General features: G+C 41.9%; 3 protein-coding genes across 10 annotated transcripts in view; 1 reads left to right on the top strand and 2 right to left on the bottom strand.

Moving 5' to 3' along the window:
• Window positions 1-819: 819 nt before the first annotated feature.
• Window positions 820-9,299, bottom strand: LOC106579958 (ubiquitin-conjugating enzyme E2 G1). Of its 6 annotated transcripts, none has more exons than XR_006760876.1 (7): window positions 9,103-9,297; window positions 4,899-5,001; window positions 3,328-3,425; window positions 3,015-3,193; window positions 2,786-2,896; window positions 2,514-2,638; window positions 820-2,281 (listed from the first exon to the last, which is right to left on the bottom strand). XR_006760876.1 is itself a non-coding variant. In XM_014160411.2 (6 exons), the coding sequence occupies exons 1-6, from the start codon at window positions 9,143-9,145 to the stop codon at window positions 2,138-2,140; spliced, it is 678 nt and encodes a 225-aa protein (XP_014015886.1). In that variant the 5' UTR covers window positions 9,146-9,299; the 3' UTR covers window positions 820-2,137. The 6 variants fall into 6 exon arrangements, 4 of the variants coding, with proteins under 4 accessions (XP_014015886.1, XP_014015887.1, XP_014015888.1 ...); XR_006760877.1 differs by having other exon boundaries at window positions 2,786-2,900; window positions 9,103-9,293; XM_014160411.2 differs by lacking the exon at window positions 2,514-2,638 and having other exon boundaries at window positions 9,103-9,299.
• A 190-nt stretch (window positions 9,300-9,489) lies between these two features.
• On the top strand, window positions 9,490-15,319 carry anapc7 (anaphase promoting complex subunit 7). Its single transcript, NM_001146517.2, is given in 11 exon segments — window positions 9,490-9,685; window positions 10,049-10,235; window positions 11,933-12,052; window positions 12,202-12,313; window positions 12,426-12,579; window positions 12,703-12,845; window positions 13,009-13,126; window positions 13,329-13,525; window positions 13,811-14,035; window positions 14,151-14,301; window positions 14,459-15,319. Coding segments are annotated over 11 exon segments (1,698 nt in total). The 5' UTR covers window positions 9,490-9,584; the 3' UTR covers window positions 14,649-15,319.
• Window positions 15,320-15,452: 133 nt separating this feature from the next.
• LOC106579957 (sarcoplasmic/endoplasmic reticulum calcium ATPase 2) overlaps window positions 15,453-18,845 on the bottom strand; it is a 51,422-nt gene continuing 48,029 nt past the window's right edge. For 2 of the 3 annotated variants that reach the window (XM_014160407.2, XM_014160409.2), the window contains 2 exons: window positions 18,629-18,746; window positions 15,453-18,533 (listed from right to left, as the gene is read on the bottom strand). In XM_014160407.2, coding sequence (XP_014015882.1) covers window positions 18,261-18,533; window positions 18,629-18,746 — 391 coding nt within the window. In that variant the 3' untranslated portion in view covers window positions 15,453-18,260. The remainder of the gene's footprint in view (window positions 18,534-18,628; window positions 18,747-18,845) is intronic. The other variant, XM_014160408.2, reaches the window with a different exon arrangement.

Below are 18,845 nucleotides of genomic sequence, written 5' to 3'. Positions count from 1 at the left end.
GAGAAGTGGCTTCCATCTGGCCACTCTACCATAAAAGGCCTGATTGTTGGAGTGCTGCAGAGCTGGTTGTTCTTCTGGAAGTTTCTCACAGCTCCACAGAGGAATTCCAGAGCTCTGTCAGAGTGACCATCGGGTTCTTGGTCCCCTCCCTGACCAAGGCCCTCCTCCCCCGATTGCTCAGTTTGGCCGGGCGGCCAGCTCTAGGAAGTCTCAGTGGTTCCAAACTTCTTCCATTTAAGAATGATGGAGGCCACTGTGTTCTTGGGGACCTTCAATGCTGCAGAAATGTTTTGGTAGCCTTCCCCAGATCTGTGCCACGACACAATCCTGTCTTGGAGCTCTACGGACAATTCCTTCGACTTCATGGCTTGGTTTTTGCTCTGACGTGCACTGTCAACTGTAGGACCTTATATAGACAGGTGTGTTTGCCTTTCCAAATCATGTCCAATCAATTTATCACAGGTGGATGCAAATCAAGTTGTAGAAATATCTCAAAGACGACCAATGGAAACAGGATGCACCTGATCTACATTGAGTCTCATAGCAAAGGGTCTGAATACTTATGTAAATAAGGTATTTGTTTATTTTGTATAAATTTGCAAAGATTTCTAAAAACCTGTTTTCGCTTTGTCATTATGGGCAGATTGAGGGGGGAAAAAAATATTTAATACATTTTAGAATAAGGCTATAACGTACCAAATGTGGAAAAAGTCAAGGGCTCTGAATACTTTCCGAATGCACCTTAAGTAAATTTACCAATTCTCTCTTCCCATCCGATTAGACCAACACTAGATAAATAAAACAAAAATACAAAAAGTATGACAGTTAACACATTTTATTGAGCTCATGTCAAATACACATGGCATAAACATAAAGTGGTAAACACAACAAACAAGGGGGATAGGGTGAGATAACAGGGTTACCTGGGAAAAACATGATTGAAATGATCAGAGTGTATTGCTTCATGATGTTTTAAACGCACAAAGTCTCTTATGCAAATACAGTGAACACCGGTCTGAGGTGAAATCTAAAGAGTACAAAGAAGTTGTGTCAAAGCCTACACAATACCATCAATTGTAAACCATATGTCACATCGAAATATATGAATAATACCTGCATTTGTATGCAATCCCAGCATAGCTAATTTGTTGGCAAATCAACCTGCAAACATGACTGCATGTGTCATTAGTGGTTTGTCATTTGATAGTCTTAAAGTATCGGTCATGACTATGACATTGTTGTTGATGATTTGGTGTCGGCTTTAGGGTGGCTCTAATGAACACGATCAAAGCAAAGTTGGATTATTAAGCCTGTGGCAAAGCACCCCACCACAATTCAAACATTGATTGTTATGCATAATATTAAATCAACATGCATCAGAAAGCTGTCCATTTTTTTCCCTTTCAGAATAACACTTGATACCAGATTACTTTACATTTTTTCCATTCCTTTTCACATGTCAACAATCCAACAGCAAAATCCCATGTAACAGACAAAACAGACCTAGATACCTGATGCATATGGTACACATTTTTAACTAATGGTGTAAATGCATGCCTCCCAGTAATTTACCACCTGGTTTCACCAAGAGTAAATAGATGGTGGTTAATATTATGAGACTTCTGTCATTCCTTAAAGAAAAACAGGTTGTCCACAATAGGCTGCGCCAATAACAGAACATTAGATGGCCTTAGTTTGAGACTTTTGTACTCAATCTGAATACACAAGTCAGAATAGAAATCTAGGGGTAGATGTGAATTCTACAAGATCTGATAAAATAATAACGGTACACATGCACCAAGAAGCCAAACGTGCCGCCCATCACCCAGAAACCACCTCAGAGGGACAAGTCATGTCAATCACATTTACAGCTCCCATGTAACACTAGACTAAGAACAAATCAAATAACTACAAAACCAAAAGATAAATATCATTTTAAGTTGAGGTAAATTCAGATGCCAGAAAACTGGTATATCCACTGAATAATCACAGCTTCATTCTTAACCACATAGAACTTTTTGGTTGTTTTGGAAAAAGTTTCATTAAAGCAGAGTGACATGATTGGTAACAGACATTGTGATTATCTGGGTAGAGGACCCAGTCAACAAGCACACTGATCAAACCCTCCAGGGAGAGGTCAACCACCAAGAGAGAGTAGACCTAACATAAGGCAGCAGTGATCAAATGACAGGTGTTGAATGACGAAAACATGCTTGACATGGTTTTGCTGGCAGGCCCGCATTCTGTAGAGGTGACTGAAGATGGGACACTTGGTGAGAACCTAATAATGAGAAGAACTGGCTTTCATTTGTTTTAAATTCTTCAAGCACAACGAACAAATTGCATAAGAAACCTGGTATAAAGTAGAAACTGTTCAGCAGCAGATTTAAAAAAAAAAGCTAGTTAATTTACAGTAGTGACATATCTTACATCATATTTTTCCAAATAAATAAAACGAAATATACAATTCCAGGTAGGAAATGGAGGGAAATATTTGCTGGTAGGTTTCTCACATTCATTCTTCGTTTGAAAAAAAAATAAAAAGTGGCTGGCCGACCAAATCCCTTGATTGGCAAAAGAAGGGGTGCAAAAGCCTAGTCTGAACGGACTATTTTCCTTCTGAAGCCATTTCCTTTAGCTAGATGGAAGAGGGGAAAAACATTCAATGTTTTCTACCACAGTCAAGTATGAAACAGAACAGTCAAAACTGAACATTACAAAATAATGATTGCATTCCTTTAAATAACAACAAGAATGAGTAGGTAGGTGAATGTTGCTTACTCACCCTGGAACTTTGCCACTGAGTCTGGGTTCTAGTCAAATGCCATCTCCTGGCTTTTCCGTACACAGCGAGCCACCTTCCTCTTGAATTCACCATTAGGATCCTCCCTCCACTCTTTCTGTGGGACAGGCAAAAACTCAGTAGCACAGTTGTCATTGTCACTTTGACACAGGTTCTGGACGTACTTGGGTATTGTAACACAGTGTTACGTACATTTATTATTACAACTCACCGCGGCATCCACATTAGCAGGCGAATCACTGTTAGGGTCGGCCAGCATGGAGATCACACTAATCATAATAGTCTCTACAGTGTGGATTGGAAGCCAACGTTCCTCTGGTTTCTCATAGCCAAACTTGTCCTCTCCTGGCTCATGCAGTATTGAGATACATACATCACCATTCTTTGCCACTAAGAGAGATGAAGTCATTATATACACTAGTAAACAGCAAACATGGTAGGGGACACAAATCCCACTCCAATGATTTTAAAAGGTTACAGCTCTAGGTTTAGTAGGGCTCATAACGTGTGACAAGTGTGTTTACCATTAGGATGCCAGATTTCAGTGATGAACTTCATCTTGGGAGGCCGTAGTGGATAATCATAGGGAAAGGTCAGGTATGCCTTGAAAAACCCTCCTTCACTGTAAGGAAGAGAACAGAGGAAGCAACGCATTTCACATTGGGGTCATTTAGCAGATGCTCTTATCCACAGCGACGTACAATTAGCGCATTCATCTTAAGATATGTGGTTGTCTCACCCAGCTCACAGTCAGTAAAGTAGGACTATATTCACACAGTGTACAAAACATTAGGAACACCTTCCTAATATTGAGTTGCACCCCCTTTTGCCCTGAGAACAGTCTCAATTCGTCGGGGCATGGACTGCAAGGTGTCAAAAGCGTTCTACAGGGATGCTGGTCCAATGCTTCCCACAGCTGTGCCAAGTTGGCTGGATGTCCTTTGTGTGGTGGACTATTCTTGATACACACGGGAAAATGTTGAGCGTGAAAATCCCCAGCTGCGTTGCAGTTCTTGACACTCAAACCGGTGTCCCTAGCATCTACTACCATACACCGTTCAAAGGCACTCATCTTTTGTCTTGCCCATTCATCCTCTGAATGGCACACACACACAATCCATGTCTCAATTGTCTCAAGGATTAAAAATCCTTATTTAACCTGTCTCCTCCCCTTCATCTACACTGATTGAAGTGGATTTAACAGGTGGCATCAATAAGGAATCATAGCTTTCACCTGGATTCACCTGGTCAGTCTATGTCATGGAAAGGGGGCTGTGGGATTCATTTAAGAGGTAGGGTTTCAGACGTTTTCGGAAGGTGGGCAGGGAGTCTGCGGTCCTAGCCTCAGAGGGAAGCTGGTTCCACCATTGGGGTGCCAGGACAGAGAAGAGCTTTGACTGGGCTGAGCAGGAGCTGGCCCTCCGTAGGGGTGGGACACCAAGAGACCAGAGGTGGAAGAGTGCTCGGGTTGGGGTGTAGGGTTTGAGCATAGCCTGGAGGTAGAAAGGGGCAGTTCCTCTTGCTGCTCGGTAGGTAAGCACCATGGTCCTGGAGTGGATGCAAGCTTCGACTGGAAGCCAGTAGAGTGTGCGGAGGAGCACGGTGACATGGGAAAGTTGAGCACCAGGTAGGCTGCAGCATTCTGGATAAGTTGCAGGGGTTTGATGGCACAAGCAGGAAGCCCAGCCAAGAGATACTGTAGCTGCATTAGTCTAGACAGGAGATGACAAGAGCCTGGAATAGGACCGTTGCCTCTTTCTGTGTGAGGAAGGGTCGTACTCCACGGATGTTGTAGAGCATGAACTTGCAGGAGCGAGTCACTGCTTTGATGTTTACAGAGAATGACAGGGTGTTGTTCAGGGTCACGCCAAGATTCTTTGCCTTCTGGGAGGGGGACAATGTGGAGTACTCAACCGTGATGGAGAGGTCTTGGCGCGGGCAGGCCTTCCCCGGGAAGAAGAGCAGCTCCGCCAAGGTCAAAACAGTCATCATCCCCATTTACCCATCTGAGAGTACATTCAAAGTATGTACTCCTTTTCTTTAGAGAATATCAACCTATGTTCAGACACATTCTCGAATAAATGTCCTAACTTACAAGAGGGTGTCTTGTGGCCCTATGATGACCACCTCCCATTTGTATATATCCTCATCATCTATTAGGCCAGCTGAAAAGCCCTCCACTGGGTTCTTGTTGAGCTCTGAAATAGAAAGACACACGGTAACAAAATGCAACAACTAACAAAAAGAGGCAAAATGAACAGTGAAAAGTTGTGTAGACAGAGCTAGAAAAAGAGAGTCCCTATTGTCAGTGTGACCAACATGTAACCCCCCCTCAGGTGCACAAAACTGAACTTCCATCGGCTGAAAGAATGTTCATGTGTCTGACAACTGCCAAGATATAAACGTAAAGCTATTTACTAAGATACAGAAGAAGATGGGGTTAGTTAATACTTTGCCTTCAGAAAGTATTCAAACGTCTTGACTTTTCCCACATTTTGTTGTGTTACAGACAGAATTTAAAATGTATTAAACTGAGATGGTGTCATTGGCCTACACACAAAACCCATCATGTCAAAGCGGAATTATGTGCAGACATTGTTTCTAATGAATAAAAATCTGAAATGTCTTGAGTCAATCAGTATTCAACCTATTCGTTATGGCAAGCCTAAATAAGTTCAGGAGTAAAAATCTGCTCAACAAGTCACGTAAGTTGTATGGACTCACTGTGCAATACTAGTGTTTAACATGATTTTTGAATGTCTACCTCATCTTTGTACCCCACACATACAGATAATTGTAAGGTCCCTCAGTCAAGCAGTGAATTTCAAACAGTCACCTAAAGACAAGGGAGGTTTTCCAGTGCCTCGCCAAGAAGGCATCTATCGGTAGATGGGTAAAAAAAAAAGCAGACATTGAATATCCCTTTGAGCATGGTGAAGTTATTAATTACACTTGGATGGTGTATAAATACACCTAGTCACTACAAAGATACAGGTATCCTTCCTAACTAATTTGCCAGAGAGGAAGAAAACCGCTCAGGGATTTCACCATGAGGCCAATGTTGACTTTAAAACAGAGTTTAATAGCTGTGACGGGAGAAAACTGAGGATGGATCAACAACATTGTAGTTACTCCACAATTCTAACTTTAATGAGTGAAAAGGAGGAAGCCTGTACAGAATAAAAAATATTCCAAAACATGCATCCTGTTTGCAATAAGACACTAAAGTAAAACTGCAAAAAAAGAAAAGAAAATAGACATAGAAATGAACTTTATGTCTTGAATACAAAGAGTTATGTTTGGGGCAAATCCAACACATCACTGAGTACCACTCTTCATATTTTCAAGCATGGTGGTGGCTGCATCATGTTATGGGTATGCCTGTCATCAGCAAGGAATAGGGAGCTTTTTTTTTAACAACATTTTTATTTTTTTTAAAGTAGAGCTAAGCACAGGCAAAATCCTAGAGGAAAACCTGGTTGTCAGCTTCTCAACAGACACTGGGAGACAAATTCACCATTCAGCAGGACAATAACCTAAAACACAGGCCAAATATACACTGGAGTTGCTTACCAAAACGACATTGAATGTTCCTGAGTGGCCTGGTTACAGTTTTGACTTAAACCGGCTTGAAAAGCTATGGCAAGACTTGACAATGGTTGCCTAGCAATGATCAACAACTAACTTGAAAGAATTTGAAGTAGTTTTAAAAGAATAATGTGCAAATGTTGTACAATCCAAGTGTGCAAAGCTCAGAGACTTACCCAGAGAGACTCTCAGCTGTAATCGCTGCCAAAGGTTATTCTAACATGTATTGACTCAGGGGTGTGAATACTTACGTAAAGTAGATATTTATATATTTAATTTTTAATACATCTGCAGAAATCAAAACATGTTTTCCTTTTGTCATTATGGGGGTATTGTGTGTAGATGGGTGAAAGGAAAAAACAATTGAATCCATTTTGAATTCAGGCTGTCAACAACAAAATGTCAAGTGTTATGAATACTTTCTGAATGCACTCTATAGCAGAATTAAAACCTGTATTGTTAAAGCCATTTTTTTTCCCCCTCCCCAATTTCGTGGTATCCAATTGGTAGTAGTTACAGTCTTGTCTCATCACTGCAACTCCCGTACGGACTCGGGAGAGGCGAAGGTCGAGAGCCATGCGTCCTCCGAAACACAACCCAACCAAGCAGCACTGCTTCTTGACACAATGCACATCCAACCCGGAAGCCAGCCTCACCAATGTGTCGGAGGAAACACCGTACACCTGGCGACCTGGTCAGCATGCACTGCGCCCGGCCCGCCACAGGAGTCGCTAGTGCATGATGATACAAGGATATCCCTGCCGGTCAAACCCTCCCTAACCCGGACGACGCTGGGCCAATTGTGCACCGCACCATGGGCCTCCAGGTCGCGGCCGGCTGCGACAGAGCCTGGACTCGAACCCAGAATCTCTGGTGGCACAGCTAGCACTGCAGTTCCTTAGACCACTGCGCTTGTTAAAGCCATTTTAATTAAATTACTTTTTGACAGCATCCCTTTTGATTTAAACAAAACTTTCCATAGATGTTTGCCTATGGAAGAAGTGGTCAAAGTGACTTTCTGTACCTGAACGCAAAAACATTCAAAAGATAAAGGTGCTCAAAGTTGACCCATTTTGCATACACCACCATACCATGAGACATCCATGTCTTCATCACTGGAAAATATAAATGGTTGAGTTTTATATAATTTAAAAAGCTTACAAACAGTGCTGTCAAACTAAAACTAAGTTCAATAAAAATTGTCATTTTTAAACCTTTAATATCAATGACCTTAAATCACCTAAACTCTGATTATTTTTATATTCGCATGTTGTAGCTAAGACCCCATTTCAGATCATCTAAGGTGTTTGTGTTGTGCCCACTATCAGTTGAGAAACAAAATGCTCTTGAATACAGGGTGGGTGTCATTTCACCAATAGAATTCATAAAATGGACCTATTCCTTCAGACCACTGCAATTTAGCTGGTACACCATTGAACTTGAATAAAATGTTTTACTTTAATTACTACCCCAAAGATGACCGCCTCGCCACCCACCGTCGAATGTCAACTTAAATTGTAATTTCTATTATCTATATTTCTATGATTTGAAAAGGTTTCCTATGGAAGATTGACAGTATAATTTAAAACAACAGTTCCCATTCAAGTCAACATTCGCTGATGTGTGGAGCTCCAATGAGCTTTGTGGTACAATTTCAAAGTCGACATTTCATTTTTATTCCAATTTTAGTACATTTATCAGCCAAAACATGACATTCACCATGTATTAAAGAGAATGTTGTGTCTCAACCGATGGTGGTCACAACAGAAAAAAACTGATATTATGTAAAATAGGGTCTAAACTACAACATATGCACATTTGAAAAAAAATCGAAGTTTACGCGTTTGGATAATTGACGTTAATGGTTTAAAAAAATACCAAAATTCTGAAATTATAAAACTGTTTGACCACTTTGTTTGTAAGCTTTTAAATGAAAGCAATCTCGAACTTTCATATTTTGCAGTGAACGCAAAATGGGTCAACTTTGGTTACCTTAACCTCTTGAACGTTTTGGCATTCAGGTCCAAATAGTAACTTTCTGAGAACTTATACAATGAGCAAATATGTATGGTAGGTTTCGTTCAAATCAAAAGGGGTGTTGTCAAAAAGTGATTGAATTCAAATAGATTTACCGTATGTGCTAGCTGTCAACAGCTAATGGAGTTAGCTACAGTGAATGTATGCCATTGCCAGAACGAGTGAACAGGCTAACAATGATGTGATGTTCCCACCATTGTCAGATGGGCCTGGGGACGATTATTCCTTTGTTCCTTGGCTAGCTTGTCAGCTAGCTAATAGCAAGCCTGATCATGTTAATAGCCCACTAGGGTTGTGTTTCACTGCAGACAGAGGTTGGTGTAAGATTAGGTTAGGGCTAAATTAGATAGTTATTTCCTCTATAGCTCGAATCAGTAACAAAATATTGACTTCCTAGCTAGCCAACTAACGTAACGCTGGTGACGTTCTCATTGACAGTCAATATGTTAAACTAGCTATCTCGCTAGTTTAAACTACGTCAATGCATAAATGGGGTTAGTTGTGCAGTTGAATTCCGTCATCTTAACATGATAATTTTGCGGAAAATATATATAACTAGACTGTGTTTACAGCCAAGATCAGTGCACTAATGTAAACAAACAATCGTGGCTGCCCTCGTTGAACCCGGCGGCTGGTTAGCTAGGCTAGATAGCTACGTAGCTTGGGTGTCTTACCTGCCAATTGCTTTCGAAGAAGTAATGCTGATTGTTCAGTCATTGTATGTGGGCTTCAACCAAAAAAGAATGTGTTGCCAAACACTGAGGAAAATAATAAAATTAAATTGGCTACCTCCGTGTTATGACAGGATAGTGGTAAGATTTGTTCCAACAGCGCTTGGGCAGAAACTATAGCTGGCTAGACTTTCTCCTGATCATGAAAACTTTGAGTGTGTATTTAAAACGTATTATTTTACAATTTAAATAATTTACACCAAGGAGGAAAAATAAGTTATATGTATGCCACATGTATCAAGGATAGGATGTTGTTTTTATAAAAGCAAAACATAATTCATGGGTCCTTCAACTTGCCAACTTCCGGCGCCATATTTAATACATCGCAGTTTGTGATGAAAGCTAGTAAGTTAACTGACTAACTGCAATCGTATAACTTTAGATATTTTTTTTTATCTCAAAGACACCCATCAAAATACATCGAAATGAACGTCATAGATCATGTACGGGATATGGCCGCTGCGGGACTACACTCAAACGTTCGGATAATGAGTAGCTTACTGCTAACAATGAGCAATAACAATCCGTAAGTATTAGCTTGTAGGCTAACTAGCTAACGTTATTACTGAACATCCACATTTTATCTAACTAGCTAGCTATTCATTCCGTTCGATCAGCTTTGAAGCATATCATTCTGTACAATTGATAAAAACATGTGTCCTAATGAATGCATGCTGATCGTCACGAGACAAGTTGAAGTTGACAAGCAAGCACTTGTAGCAAGCTAGCAAACGTTAACTAGATCGCTTAAGATGGGTGAAAATGTAATAAGATGGATTAATTCTGACGTTGTGAATCTGTTGTATGTTGATTGCTATTGATCTTGACCACTTAAGTTAGTCAGTCAAATACTGTGCCATTGATGCGCATGCCATATCTTTTCTTGCAGAGAGCTGTTCTCACCATCCCAGAAGTACCAGTTGCTGGTTTACCATGCAGATGCCATCTTCCATGACAAGGAGTACCGTAATGCTGCCTGCAAGTACAACATGGCACTGCAGCAGAAGAAAGTGCTCAGCAAAACGTCCAAAGTTCGCCCATCTACTGGGGGAACTGCATCCTCCATACAGTCACAGGTGTGCAAGGCTCCCAACTCTGTCAATTACAACACATATCTATATTAGCAACAAGCATAAATGTCATTAATTTAAAATAATGCACATTTGACTGACCCGCTCTACAGACAGTATACAGTGTATTCAGAAAGTATTCAGACCCATTCACTTTTTCCACATTTTGTTATGTTAGCTTTATTCTAAAATGTATGAAATTGTTTTCCCCCCTCAACTACACACAATACCCAATAATGATAAAGCAAAAACAGGTTTTTAAAAATGTTTGCAAATGTATTAAATAAAAAACTGAAATTACATTTACATAAGTATTCAGACCATTTACTCAGTACTTTGTTGAAGCACCTTTGGCAACAATTACAGCCTCTAGTCTTCTTGGGTATGATGCTACAAGCTTGGCACACCTGTCTTTAGGGATTTTCTCCCATTCTTCTCTGCAGATCCTCTAAACCTTTCAGGTCTCTCCAGAGATGTTCTATCGGGTTCAAGTCGGGCGCTGGCTTAGGTTCGTTGTCCTTATGGAAGGTGAACCGTCGCTCCAGTCCGAAGTCCTGAGCGCTCTGGAGCAGGTTTTCATCAAGGATCTCTCTGCACTTTGCTCCGTTCATCTTTCCCTCGATCCTGACAAGTTTCCCAGTACCTGCTACTGAAAAACATCACCACAGCATGATGGTGCCAACCCCATGCTTCACCATAGGGATGGTATTTGCCAGGTGATGAGCGGTGCCTGGTTTCCTCCAGACGTGACGCTTAGCATTGAGGCCAAATAGTTAAATATTGGTTTCATCAGACCAGAGAATCTTGTTTCTCATGGTCTGAGAGACCTTTAGGTGCATTTTGGCAACTCCAACGGGGCTGTCATGTGCCTCTTACTGAGGAGTGGCTTCCATCTGGCCACTCTACCATAAAGGCCTGATTGGCGGAGTACTGCAGAGATGGTTGTCCTTCTGGAAGGTTTTCCCATCACCACAGAGGAACTCTGTCAGAGTGACCATCAGGTTCTTCGTTACCTCCCTGACCAAGGCCCTTCTCCCCTGATTGCTCAGTTCGGGCCAGGATACCAGCTCTAGGAAGAGTCTTTATGGTTTTAAACTTCTTCCATTTAAGAATAATGGAGGCCACTGTGTTCTTGGGGACCTTCACTGCTGCAGAAATGTTTTGTTAAGCTTCCCCAGATCTGTGCCTCAACACAATCCCGTCTCGAGCTCTACGGACAATTCCTTCGAACTCATGGCTTGGTTTTTGCTCTGAAATGCACTGTCAACCATGGGACCTTATATAGACAGGTGTGTGCCTTTCCAATCAATTGACTTTAGCACAGGTGGACCCCAATGAAGTTGAAGAAACATCAAGGATGATCAATGGAAACTGGATACACCTGAACTCAATTTCAAGTCTCATAGCAAAGGGTCTGAATACTTATGTAAATAATGTATTTCTGTTAATTCTTTTAAAAAAAATATGAATTTGCAAAAATGTCTAAACCTGTTTTCGCTTTGTCATTATGGGGTATTGTGTGTCAACTGATGAGGAAAACAATTAATTTAATCAATTTTAAATTAGGTTGTAACATAACAAAATGTGGAATAAGTGAAGGGGTCTGAATTCTTTCCGAATACACTGTACATAATTGTGCACAATGTGCTGGAAGGAATCACATTGCCTTCTGAATTGACCACTGACATTTGTCTTTTTCCCAGAGTTTGCCCTCAGAGATTGAGGTCAAGTATAAGATTGCAGAGTGCTACACCATCCTGAAGCTGGATAAGGATGCCATTGCAGTGCTTGATGGGATTCCATCTAGACAGAGAACCCCAAAGGTAGGGAGCGAAGTTCAAGGTCCCCTCCGGAAAGCCCCCTCATCTTCTCTCAATGTCAGCTAAGCTTGCGGTGCCGTTTATGACTATTTCAATAAAGTAAAGTAGCTGAGATTCTTGCGAGGAATTGCATATTTGTTTATCCTTTTCAGATCAACATGATGCTGGCAAATCTGTACAGGAAGGCTGGGCAGGAACGCTCTGCTGTCACAAGCTACAAAGAGGTCCTGAGACAGTGTCCTCTGGCACTGGATGCCATCATTGGTATGGACTAGTGACTGGGATGTTTCTGTAGTGCACCACACAGACATTCCAACACCCCGTGTTATTGTGCTCTACGTTTTGAAGAGTTCTTTGAACTCCTTGTCTGTTGTAGGTCTCCTGTCTCTGTCAGTGAAGGGAGCTGAGGTGGCATCCATGACTATGGATGTGATCCAGAGTATTCCCAACCTGGACTGGCTCTCTGCATGGATCAAAGCCTATGCCTTCATACATGCAGGGGACAACCACAGAGCAATCAACACCATCTGGTGAGCAGACCAGTGCCTCACCGCCATGGGAGCGTTATTCATTTCATGAATCATCATCTCTGGTATTGTTAAGCTCGGGCTCTCATTCTGGGTGTCTCTGTGTTCCCTGATTCCCCTTCTCAGCTCTCTGGAGAAAAAGTCTTTATTGCGGGACAATGTGGACCTGCTGGTGAGCCTGGCAGATGTCTACTTCAGGGCAGGTGACACAAAGAACTCCATCCTGAAGTTTGAGCAGGCCCAGATGCTGGACCCTTATCTGATCAAAGGTACTGGACAGCTGGTATCAGAAAAACCCATCATATACATTAATTTTTTAGGACTCACAAAGCCAGGCTAGCGATGCTTATCTAAGACATTAACTAATTATATATATTTATATTAATTAATTATTTGGACTAATTCAGTTATGTTGTCTACATTTGCTGTCAGGCATGGATGTATATGGCTACCTTATGGCACGTGAGGGACACCTGGAGGATGTTGAGGTCCTTGGAGGAAGACTTTTTAACATCTCAGATCAGCATGCAGAGCCCTGGGTCATATCTGGGTAAGTGATCTTCAGTGACCAGAAATAAACGTATGATAAGATCCATGTCGTTGAAATACTAAATTGAGTGCAGTTTTTATTTTTATTAATCTATAATAAAGTGTTTATTTTGTTATAAGTTTAATAAAACATTTAAAAAGCCTGTTTTTCAGTCTATGTACACTAAATACATGTTCCTACCTATCTGTTTTTGGTGGCTCAGATGTCACAGCTTCTACAGTAAGCGCTACTCCCGGGCCCTCTACCTGGGTGCCAAGGCCATCCAGCTGAACAGCAACAGTGTGCAGGCCCTCCTCCTGAAGGGGGCAGCACTGAGGAACATGGGCCGAGTTCAGGAGGCCATAATCCACTTTAGAGAGGCCATGCGCCTGGCGCCATGCCGTCTGGACTGCTACGAAGGCAAGGGGACCTACTTGTTATGATAATCATTCTAATGAAAATTTGTTTACACTTGGGAACAGCCCCCACATCAAACATCCAATGCAAGTTTGCTTGCAAATTGTTTTGTAGTCTTGTATGGCTCAGAGGGTAGAGCATGGCGGTTGTAGGTTCTATTCCTGGGGCCATCCATAAGCAACATTTTTGCACGCATTACTCTGTCACTTTGGATAAAAGCATCTGCTAAATGGCATATATTATTTGTTGCTACTAGTATTGAGGTAGTAATGAGACTTCTGTCCTCAGGTCTGATTGACTGTTACCTGGCATCCAATGGGATCCGAGAGGCGATGGGGATGGCCAATAACATCTATAAAACCCTGGGAGCGAATGCCCAGACTCTAACCATCCTGGCCACAGTCTGCCTGGAGGATCCTGTGACCCAGGAGAAGGCCAAAACCCTGCTGGACAAGGCGCTAGCTCAGAGGCCTGACTACACCAAGGCTGTGGTCAAAAAGGCAGAGCTGCTAAGTATGTAGCTTGGTACCTATCCTTATCAGCTGTTGTGCTGTAGAGATTTACAACCTTTGCATCTTCATAAGTGTAAGGGAAAAGATTTTGGATATTGTTTGTTATCCTATTTCAGGTCGGGAACAGAAATATGAGGAAGGGATTGCTCTTCTCCGGAATGCCTTAGCCAATCAGAGTGACTGTGTGCTGCACAGAATGCTGGGGGATTTCCTTGTGGCGGTCAATGATTATCAAGAGGCAATGGACCAATACAGCATAGCACTTAGGTAATGTTACACACAAGTCCAGTGTTTTACACACCTCATGAAACGTTAAAGCAGTGTCGCCCTTAGGCCTATTTTCTTTCTCAAATATGTAAACATTGCACTTTTGATCTTGAGAATGCCCATGTTTCTCCATCATCTGACACTGTTGGTCTCTCAGCCTGGACCCAAATGACCAGAAGTCTCTGGAAGGAATGCAGAAGATGGAGAAGGAGGAGAGCCCTGCTGATGCCACTGTGGAGTTGGATGGTGATGACATGGAGGGCAGTGGGGAGGATGGAGACCTGGAAGGCAGTGACAGTGAGGCAGCCCAGTGGGCAGACCAGGAGCAGTGGTTTGGCATGCAGTGACCCAGCAGGCCCACTGCAGTGATCCCAAGGGCAGAGAGGGGGCAGGGGGAGTAAACCACACATGGGCATCATGGGCTACCTGATGTACTGCTCTAGTCACCCACTCAATATGGGTGTGTATAGCCCCATCCCAGGGTTATATAGAAGTCAGCATAGCAGCCACTGCTTTTTTGGGATGGACGCATCATTTTACTCATGACTCCGATGGGCAGAGAATTCAGTAAGCTTAACTCCGCCTTTCCTAGTTTGCGATCGTTACTAATTTATGTCCTAGAGTAAAGGAGACGAGGTGAGGCAGCCATTTAGGATTGCTGGGTCATGGCCTTGGAGTTTGCCTTTACGGTTTGCTTGTTTTGTCTCTGGTAAACAGGAAATCTATGAAACCAATGACGTTAATTAATTTCTGTTCAGTGTTTATTTACCCCTGTAACATTTGCATGTATTAACATGCTTCTCTTAAGAAAAATATTGGTGTGAAACTGGTGACACTTTCCCTTTTAATGTTTAATGTGTCAATCATGTGGTCATTTCATTTGACTCACATTTTTTTGCAAAGTAATGTTACTAGTTTTCCAATGCAAATGTGTATAAGCATGTATTGTGCATTGTATATATGTTTTGAAGATATAAAATGAAATCATGACAAGGTCTCATGACCTGACATTCCTTTATTACATAGTTTGGTCATTTGTTTTAGTGACCTGTTGAGGAGCAACTCTAAAACATCCTTGTTTTTAGGCTACAAGCAAGGTAGCTTCAAATGAAGACCTCTCCAAACTGGCATATAGACGATAAAGCAACACATCATGTATAATCGCTTTATTTACCTGAAACCACAAATCATGTGATACATAATACAATCGTCAGCTCTGAAATTGCAGTACAGTTTGGCAAACACGTGCCATTGAAGGGACTGACTGCTTTCAAGATAATGTATGCATCACCGCACCTCCGCCCTTCCCAGATACTGCAAAATCTGCTTCAAACATATCGCACATCACAGTGCAAAGCAAATAGTCGTTATTTTACACATCCTATTCAAAAAAAGATTTCCTTAGGAAAAGATTGTACTATTGTTCGTAAATGAATGTCTTTAATTTAGCAATACTATACATTAACTATTACACATCTGATCAAATAATTCACTGCTTCAGAGGACATGCATCATGGAATATTGTACATTAATATAAAACTATGACATCTAAGTTTATTAAGATGGCATGAGAACTCTGTCTTGTCTAGTTTGAAGGCCACTAAGGCTCCCCATGCAGTAAGGGTTGAGGGACTGGTTCATTTGATTCCAAAAACACTTCATACCCATTTATGCCCATTCTGTTTAAAATATTTACCATTTGATTATTAGTACTTTTTTTTGTAATGGAATTGCTTATGAAATGTATCAATCATGTCTTTATCTCTTTGACATGCAGGTCTTGGAAGATGTGGTGCTGCTCAAAAAACACATACACAACACTAAAACCTTACAGTTCCTGCAAGGGATTTAGAGGGGCGGGTTTACACGGCACTAGCTGCAGAGAGAACAGAGAAAGAGAGAAACCAATCAATCAGAGGACGACAGAAATATGGCATAGGTCAAAGAAGCAAAAGGTGCAAACCAGAGGCATGGCTTCCTCACTAGACATTTAAAAAGGCATGGTGAACAAAAAGCCATTATTAAAAGGTAATCTACTGCTTCATTTTCTACTTACAGTCATAATGTCTAGGGCCATGCCACATACAAGCAGGATGGGAATAAATGCAGTAAGCCATATTAAGTGAAACACCATGCCCTGCGAGTCGCATGTCAGAGGACAAAACTTGCTACCAGTAATGACTTTACACATCAATCCCTTAAAAACAGACTTGATCCAGGTGGAACTAAGACAGACACAGGGTCTTAATCCTATAGTGTAGGTTTGGCTGACACTTAATGTAATATCACTCATGGAATGGTACCATTTAAAGAATGTATCAAAGACCAAGAGCACAGACTCGACACTTATTCTTTCAACAAGGAGAAGAGTTACTGCTGTCAGACTCAGACAGCAAGGCTCGGTGTGTGACAGCGACAGGATGAGAGGAGACACTAGTGGGCAGAAAGCATGCAGGCAGAGGGTACTCACTTTGTTGGGTTAACAGGCAGAAGGCATTGGAAGAAATAGCAGTTAGGTTTAAGAAATCTCAAGCGCTTACTGGCCTGGTATCGGCGAGGGCATGCTTTCCAGGAATACCTACCTACAGTGTGTCTAAAACACACAAGTAAACTAGTGTAAAGGTATGGAGGCACTGTAAAACTCCATCACATAGATACTATTTTGTGTGCTATGTACAGATATACAGACTCTTCTACCAGCCAGTCATCTTAGCCTTTTAGAGTTGGGCCTATATACTATGGCCAAAGCAGTCTCCGCTTAGTGACATACCCAAACAGGCAATCCAGACCACATAAAGGTCCCACCAAGCATCCATCTTGTGCTCAACTGATAAGATAAATCAGCCCCTTGGTGCATTTATACATATTCAAGTACAGTATGTGCACAATATACATAATCTATATCATAATTATTGTAATAAAGAAACTACAGTGCCCGTAAATGAAAGCTAAACCTAAAAAAAGTGAACCTTTATGGGAATAACAATAGAATATGTTGTGTTCAAGTAAACGTGTTTAACGACAGGCTTGTCTATATAAAATAATTGCTTTGAATCGAACTAAGGTAACATTTAGTCCTAACCCCACTCAAGAAACATAAAAAGAACACAGATAAAACTTTTTAAAAAAGATCTTAAAATAACATGAAAGGCAAATGAGGGCTTTATTTCTTTCTGCAAAAGCAAAATGGTGCATACCTCAACACTCAATATGACAATGTTTATGAAAAGCTTAGTGAGAAACACGGGTAGTTATCAGTAGTCATATTATTAGCGTTGAGGTAGCTGTGCCTAGTGCAGAAAGAAAACATGGAGATCAAACGGGAAGGAAACATTTATTGTTGAAGAAATCTCAGTTACTCATGCCAGGGCAGAATACATGCATGTTTTTGTGCAGACTTCTGAGTCAGTGCAAATGATGGTCCTTACAGTTACGACACACCATACTTATCCACAAGGTCTTTAGAGGTGAAAGTTCACACTGAAAACAAGAGTCAAACGTCTAAGTCCTGTGCACGTCGCTTATGGGTCCCGGCTGCCCGCCCCCACCTACCCTTTCCCAAAGCTACAAAAATCTTCATCTTGATAAAATAGTGTTAATTCTCTGTAGATGTCTCATAAATAGATGATTTTTACGCCTGTTCAAAAAAAGGGGGGGGGGACAAAACACAACCAACAGCTTGATATAAAACGAAGACACACGGACAAATGATTAACCTCAGGGAATAGTGAATGGTAAAAAAAAAACTGGATGGACAAAAATGTCCTGGAGACAAACCTAGGAGAGGGCTCACAGATAGTATCTGTCGTCGACACAGGTACAAATGTTGACTTGAGCGCTCACTGCAGTTGATGTGGTTGTTGTAGTTGATCCTGGTTAATGGGGGGGGGGGGGGTTGTTAGATGTGTGTTAATCTCCACTCACACTGGTGCACTGGGAGGGTTGTGTGCTGGAGTCAGTCAGGACCAGAACAGGGCAGACACATTAGTGTCGATGCTGTAGAGCCACAGCACCAGCGGGAGGGTGATGCCCACAAAGGGCCAGGAGATGCCCTCCGTGCATGCAGAGGGGGACCAGCCTTTGCCGGATGACTTATACTCTGGCTGGTTACCGGGTTCCAGGTAGTTCCTGGCCACGAACTTTAGCAGCTCATCAAGCAGGATGACGGGCAGGGAGATCTTCAACACCACCAGCCACTGGGTCAGGTCCAGAGGGGTGATCTGAAAAATGACCTGGAGAGGTGGAGGAAGAGGGATGAAGAGAGTGAGAATGGGGCAGCTAGAGAATAACCTGGGTTGAGAGGTTGATAGGAGTAAAGCTGACTTACCGGCAGTGGCTCTACGTAGAGGATGAGGAAGTGGAGGGACATGGAGAGGCAGATGGCCCCCAGCAGCCAGATGTTTTCCCAGGGGGGCATCCGCAGCAGGGACTGGTTCTCTGACAGGCTGGAAATAGAGAGGTTGAAGGTCACATTAAGATTTAGGGTCCACATACAGTACTCTATATTCCATTCTTGTAATTAGAAAGTTGTAGGAGTCCACTAC

The sequence above is a fragment of the Salmo salar genome, chromosome ssa20 (assembly GCF_905237065.1).
Source record: "Salmo salar chromosome ssa20, Ssal_v3.1, whole genome shotgun sequence".
NCBI classification, from domain to species: Eukaryota; Metazoa; Chordata; class Actinopteri; order Salmoniformes; family Salmonidae; genus Salmo; species Salmo salar.
This window is presented reverse-complemented; position numbering and strand designations above follow the sequence as displayed.

What these genes read in the sequence shown, in the direction of transcription:
- LOC106579958 (XM_014160411.2), bottom strand. Translation starts at nt 9,145, where the DNA reads ATGACTGAACAATCAGCATTACTTCTTCGAAAGCAATTGGCAG. An exon ending in TCTTCGAAAGCAATTGGCAG is followed by an intron (nt 5,002 to 9,102) that starts GTAAGACACCCA and finishes TTTCTATTTCAG; the next exon opens with AGCTCAACAAGAACCCAGTG. An exon ending in GGGCCACAAGACACCCTCTT is followed by an intron (nt 3,426 to 4,898) that starts GTAAGTTAGGAC and finishes TCTTCCTTACAG; the next exon opens with TGAAGGAGGGTTTTTCAAGG.